This window comes from Neovison vison, chromosome X (assembly GCF_020171115.1).
Source record: "Neovison vison isolate M4711 chromosome X, ASM_NN_V1, whole genome shotgun sequence".
NCBI classification, from domain to species: Eukaryota; Metazoa; Chordata; class Mammalia; order Carnivora; family Mustelidae; genus Neogale; species Neogale vison.
Window position 1 is genome coordinate 40627405 of NC_058105.1, and position 6216 is coordinate 40633620.

Sequence of the window (6216 nt, forward strand, 5' to 3'; positions counted from 1 at the left end):
GACAGCTTTCTGTGGTTTGGGGTGCTAATGAGCTTCCCTCCTTTTCCCCCCTCCAGCCTTGTTACTGCCTGGGGAATTTGCACAAATGGTGTGTGATTTGCCCCTTCTGTGTTTTCTTTTCTGACTTGGAGGTAAAGAAAACCCCTCACCCCCCACCGACACTCTGTTTATTCAACTGGGAGGGCTTTCACACCCAGAGGCCCAGCTCCCCCTCCCTGAGCTCCCTGTTCTAAATCTTCATCCCTCCTCCCGGTCCCCCAGCCCTGCTCTGCCCTGAATAATTTATGAGTCCAGACAGGCCTTATAAAAGGGTCTCCCAGGAAAGGCCAAAAGAATGCAGGAGGTTCTGAGAAATGAGAGCCCCTACGGCCTGCCTGGCCTCAACCCCCTAAGGATGGACCCTCCTGTTCCCGCTGCTGCTGCCCCTGTCCCAGCCCCAGTCCTAGCTCTAGCCCCTGTGCAGCACCCCCAGGCACTCCCTGACCTATTATGTCCATCGGCCCTTGTTTCCTCTGGACAGCAAGTAGGTGGCAAAGAAAGGTAAGTGGAACTTGGCCTCTGGCGACCCGAACTCTGGCTTAGTGGGGTCCTGGGAGTCCTGGGACAATGAAATGGATGAATGGCCAGGGTGCCCCTGCTCCCTGTGGAGGGGTAGGGTAAGACCTCACAGCCCCCAGAGACTGCCCCTTGCACACCTCAGGCTAGAGTGCCTCAACTAGTTTCTCACCTCACTCATCCCTCTGGGTGGCAGGAGGGAATTTGGGGACAGAGGCATTGCCAAAGCTAAAAGCTGAGCAGCCAGGGCCTCATGGGCCAAGGGGCTCAGTCCATTGAGGAGCACAGGGGAGACGTCCACACTGTGTGCATGTCTTCCATATGACCTAGGCTGAAGAGTGGGAAAAAGAGGGCCAAAGTCCCAAGAAGCCTTTGACTGGTGGTGGGGGTTGGGGGGGCTGTCTTTTTCCTGACCAGGCCTTAAGATTTCCTTTTGCTTCTTTTCCGGACCTCTGGAAGTCTAGTGGGGAAGCAGTGGCCCAGGAATAGTTCAGGCCACTTTCCCCAGTGCAGGAAGATGGCAGGACTCTCAGTTCTGCTTGTTGGAATAGGAGATGGGGGACCAGATATTTTCCGTGCAACCCTAATTTATTCCTCCAAACATGCAACAGTCAACAAACACTGAGTGAAATGCCTACTGTGTACCAGGCATTGCTCTGGGCGTTGGGGATTCAGACGCAATCATACCTATGTCTGCCCCCAAGAAGCTCAACGGCGAGTAAACAGATAATTACAAAACAGCCTGACAAGAGCAATGATCACATTGTTGAAGGAGGCGGGAGGGGCCCTGACCTGGGCTCAGGGGCCTCACGGCAGGCTTCCTGGAGCCCCGGCATCAGAGCCAAGTGCTTCGGAGGTTCCCATCTCCTTCCTCCACGACTGATCTTGCCTCTCTGTCCTAGAGGAGCTTGTCTCTGGAGGCCCTGGCTGTCCTCTACAAGTGACCCTTCGAGCCAGGTTTGGAGACTGGTAGATTCGGTGAGTCTGAGCCGCTGTGTCCCACGGTCACATGCACAGGCAGCCACGTGCGTTCACAGTGGTCAAGCAGGTCCCTTTCCAGAGCGCCCCTGCCTTTGGGTCAGGGCTGCAGATGTGGGAATGCCTCTCCACGGCCTCCCTCACATTTGATTTCACGATGACTGAGGGAGGAGGGCCTCTCTGGGGTTTCAAAGGGAAGGATGCAGAGATGAGTGCCCAGGAGTGGGGAGGGATTTGGGCAGGCCCCACAGCTAACCTGTGGGAGAGGTGGTGCTAGAATCCTGGTCTCCTGGCATGCAACCTCAGTGCTCTCCCTTCCCCCACCCCGCAAGCCCCCTCCCCTGAATCTTTGAGGCTCAGTAGAACTCTGTCTCCCGGCCAATCTCCAAACAGGTGTTAGAATAGGGGCAGGGAAGCAAACAACCCCCAGGACTCTGTGGATTTGTTTTACAAGCAGAAGGACAGAGCCCCTTGTGGGGGACGAGGCGCAGGGACTGCCCCCAGGGATGTCTAAGGTTTCTAGATCATCTTAGGGAGGGTTGTGAGTCCTGGTACAGAGGCAGCTGTGTGGCCACGGGCTTTGAGTCACATGCTAGCTCTTGCTTTGGACAGGCTACTGGTGGTCCAACAGGTGCAGAAGTCACGAAGGCTGACTCCGAGTTCCATCATCCCGTCAGGTAAGCCTGTGGTGCTCAGCTTGGAACCTGACATAGATCTGTCAGCTCTTCTAATCCTCAGAGCAGCCCTGTGGAGCAGGAGGAGGCAGGCAGTGCCCGGATCCCTCTTTCTTAGACCAGGAAACTGAAGCCCAGGGTGGTTCAGAGAGTTGACCAAGGTTGGCTTCCTTGGAGGATCTGTCGGTGACCCCCAAGAATGAGCCCCAATGGGTGGGGTCAGCAAAGGAAGCCTTAGTGAGATGTGGAGGACGCAGGGCTAGAGAATTCTTGGCTAGAAGACTTCTGAAGTCGTGGGTGAGGGGAGGGTGGGATCAATGTCGGAGTTGACAGATGCCGGGGCAGGGGCTTTCCACAGCTCTAGGCCCACCTATATGACCTTCCTGCCTGGGGCCATTTTGAAAGTTCTGTTACAATCATTCTTTTCCCTTTCCCCTCACTACTGTGGGCAGGAGAAGGAGTTTAGGGGTTGACTTCCATCTGGCCTTCCTTGCCTCTCTGCACGTATGAGACCTAAGTAAGTCAGGGGCCATATTTCTTCTCTGTCCACAGGCTCTTCTGGCCTAAATCCCGCTCCTTTGACTACCTATACAGTGATGGGAAGATTTTACTGCAGAACTTCCCTGTCCAGGCAACCATCAACCTATATGAGGATTCAGACAGTGAAGAGGAGGAGGAGGAAGAAGAAAAGGACGAGGAAGAGGAGACAGAGGAAAGGGGGCCAGAAGAGTGTGTGAGGGTACCAAGGTCAGCACCACACACGGCCACTGTTCATCTTCCTTCCCCTCTCCTGACATGCCCAAACTGAACTGGTCAGAGTCTGATCGGGGTTCAGTATGACTGGCAAGGCTCTAGAACATCAATGAGGCAGCAATCTCCAGATACAGCTTTCTGGATTATACGTTGGGCCCTGGAGTGCCCAGCTCACAGTGGCTGTATTCAGTTAGCCTGTGAGCCCAGGCCTCTGGCATCTCATTGTCTGTGTTGCTGTGGTGTTGACAATGAGGGGTCCAAGGAGCTCTAGGGGAAAACCTGCTTTCTGAAGCACCTTAGAAGCAGTTCAAGACAATACCTGCTTATGCAGAGAGAACCAGTTACTCCTTAGGGGGTCTTTGACTCCCCAGCATTCCAGCTAGCCCCAGAGTCCTGCCTTCCTTCATAAAGCCTGACTTCTGGCTTCCCCTGCAGAGACACCAATATCAGATCCAAGCAAAATGGGGGCACATCTTTGAGGCACCTTGCAGGATAGGAAAGGGGCACCTAGGAAATCAGCTTGCTTTGGAGAACCTCCATATATTTTGCATGCTATCCACTGAGGTCTGTATGTTGGTATGAAATAAATCAGGTGAAAAATAAACTAGATGATGTGTGTCCTTTTCCTGGAACTGTGCAGATTTCTTAACTGAACTCTGCCCATGTTGTGAAGCCACAGGCAGAGGGTCAGAGAACAGCTCAAGGCCGATTCTTTGCCCTACTTGAGGTCAGTTGACAGATTCTACTCCATGGGGATATAGGGCCCGGACTGACCCAGCATGGGGCCAGGCTTTCTCTGTCAACTTGTGAAATCAGTCAGGCTCGATTAAACTTCAACAGCAGCTTAGGAAAGGAGCAAAAAGGCCTCTAAAACGCAGGGAGTATGGGAGTGCGGGGGAGAGTGAGACGTGTAGCCTCTGCTGAGCTTTGGAGATGAGGGTATACATGCAGGGAGGGAGTTCAAGGGGTTTGATTACTAAATCCTGTCAACTTTATCTCCTCGATTCCATTTGTATCTTCTACAGCTCAGGTCCTCATGCCTATCCTGCCCCGATTAGCCCAATTCATGTTCTTGCCTTCCTATGCAATGTGCCCTCCCCACTCACTGGTAGACCATAGCATGCTCCGCTGAAAGCCCTACCATGCTCTTTGTTGCCTCACCAACAGTTGGGACTTACCATTCTTTTTTTCTTTCGATCACAGATACCCTTGAGAATCTATGGCTTCTCTATTCATATATTCACAAATGAAGCCTTTAATTTGATATTCTAAGCTATTTGACAGCCTAGTTCTTGCCAGTCTCTTCAGACTCGTCTCTTGACAGTTGAAGCCTGTGGCGCCCATCCTTGAATGTGTCATGCCTTTGAACACCTTGGTGGCTTTAACCTTATTTCTGGAATGCCTCACCACTTTTGTATGTCTGGTGAGCTCCCCTTCAGCCAATAGGACTAGTTCAGACACCGACACCGTTCCTGTGAGAAGCCTCCCCAGAACTTCAAGTCCAGGTGGGGTCCCCCCATATATTCATGACCTCCTCCACCATAGCATCTGCCTCTGTCCCCCTGTGGCTGTGTCTGATATCCCCATGTGACTTTATCACACAGCACACTGCCTTGTACTTATACAAGGGACATGCCCAGGAAATGTTGAAGGAAAAAATTCTCAGGTCTTCTTAAGGAACTGCCTCTGTCCCTCCACTTGCTGGTCTCCCAGATCTTTTATTTTTTTTTTTTAATTTTATTTTATTTTTTATTTATTTATTTATTTTTTTTGGTCTCCCAGATCTTTGCTTAGCTACAAACAGGACCGGGTGGCATCATTTGATTAAGGCCCAAAATGCTGGCCATTTCTCTCCTCCTTCAACTTGAGAGCGGACTGCTTCAGTTCTGAGCCCTCGCTGGGAAGTGCCTGAATTTGGACACCCTGAGCAGACCACGGAACTCACACACACACACACACACACACACACACACTGGTGCCATCTATTGGTCAAAGTTTAACCTCATTCCTTAATTGAGGCTGCCAGACAGTTGACCTTTGACCACCTGGATTCCTATAGTCCATTCTGTTTTGGCTTATAAGTAAAGCGGACTCTACCGTCTGCCTGCTGTATGACCTTGGGCAAGTTACTTGTCCACTCAGCCGCAGTCTCCTCATCTGTCATAAGGGGAAATTACTACTTCTTCTCAGGGTTGTTGTGAGGATTCCATGAGATAATATGTGTAAAGTACCTAGTATAGCCCCTGGCACATAGTAAAAGTGTTCAGTAAATGGTAGTAGTCATCGCAATTGTAGTTTCAGTGGCAGTTATTATTAGTTTTATAGGAGACATGGGCTTATCTGTAGAGTCAGCTAATGACTAGTTTACTCAGCTAATGACTGCTTTATCCTGATCCACCTGATTTCTCTGGCACCATTTGGTATAGTAGTCGAAGAATCTTTGCGGTATTTGGTTTAAAAAAAAAAAAAACAACAAAAAGCAAAACAGAGATCAAATGTGGCTTTCCGGGCCACTCTCTGCAGGTTTCTGGTCCCTTTTTCCTAGGCCAGAGGCTTAAAAACTTCTTTCTTGTGCTTTAGCTGGAACACACTTCTTCTTTGTCGTCTTCATCTTTGTCTTTGTCTTCGTCTTCGTCTTCTTCTAATTTTTCTTATTCTTCTTTTAAAGATTTTATTTATTTACTTATTTGAGAGAGAGAGAGCAGGAGTGGGGTGAAGGGCAGAGGGAGAAGCAGACTCCCCGCTGAGCAGGGAGCCTGATGCAGGGCTTAATCTAGGGACGCTGGGATCATGACCTGAGCTGAAGGCAGACACTTACTGACTGAGCCAACCAGGTGCCCCAGAAACACCCTTCTTTTGGACTGAGTACAGCAAACCAATATACAAACCAAATGAAGATGGAGTTGTCCTGGTCGAAGGCACAACGGCTGATGCAGAATTCCCATCCTGTTGTCCTTTCTCCTGTAAAAACTAACTCTCCATTCCTCTGTGAGACACGCACGGGGATCCCTAGATTGTTGGAAAGACAGTTTGGAAATCACTGTCGCAAGGGTTAAAACATGACTGATTTGATGTCGAAGGGGGATTGGTATTTTAACATGTCCAGTGTTCCGTTTAAAATCCTTGTTTTGGGTCCTAAGCTCCCAGCATTTCATAGCTCAAAAACTGCTCGAGTCCTTGTACCATAGGTTGTAGGCATTTAAAATCCTTGGAATCCCAATATCCTTGGTTTTAGAGTATTATATAGCATAGAATT

General features: G+C 50.2%; 1 protein-coding gene across 1 annotated transcript; it reads left to right on the forward strand.

Annotated features, from left to right (window-relative positions):
* The first annotated feature begins 334 nt into the window (after positions 1-334).
* RIPPLY1 (ripply transcriptional repressor 1) lies at positions 335-3564 on the forward strand. Its single transcript, XM_044235130.1, has 4 exons — positions 335-540; positions 1458-1533; positions 2146-2210; positions 2760-3564. The coding sequence occupies exons 1-4, from the start codon at positions 335-337 to the stop codon at positions 3013-3015; spliced, it is 603 nt and encodes a 200-aa protein (XP_044091065.1). The 3' UTR covers positions 3016-3564.
* The last annotated feature ends 2652 nt before the right edge of the window (positions 3565-6216 follow it).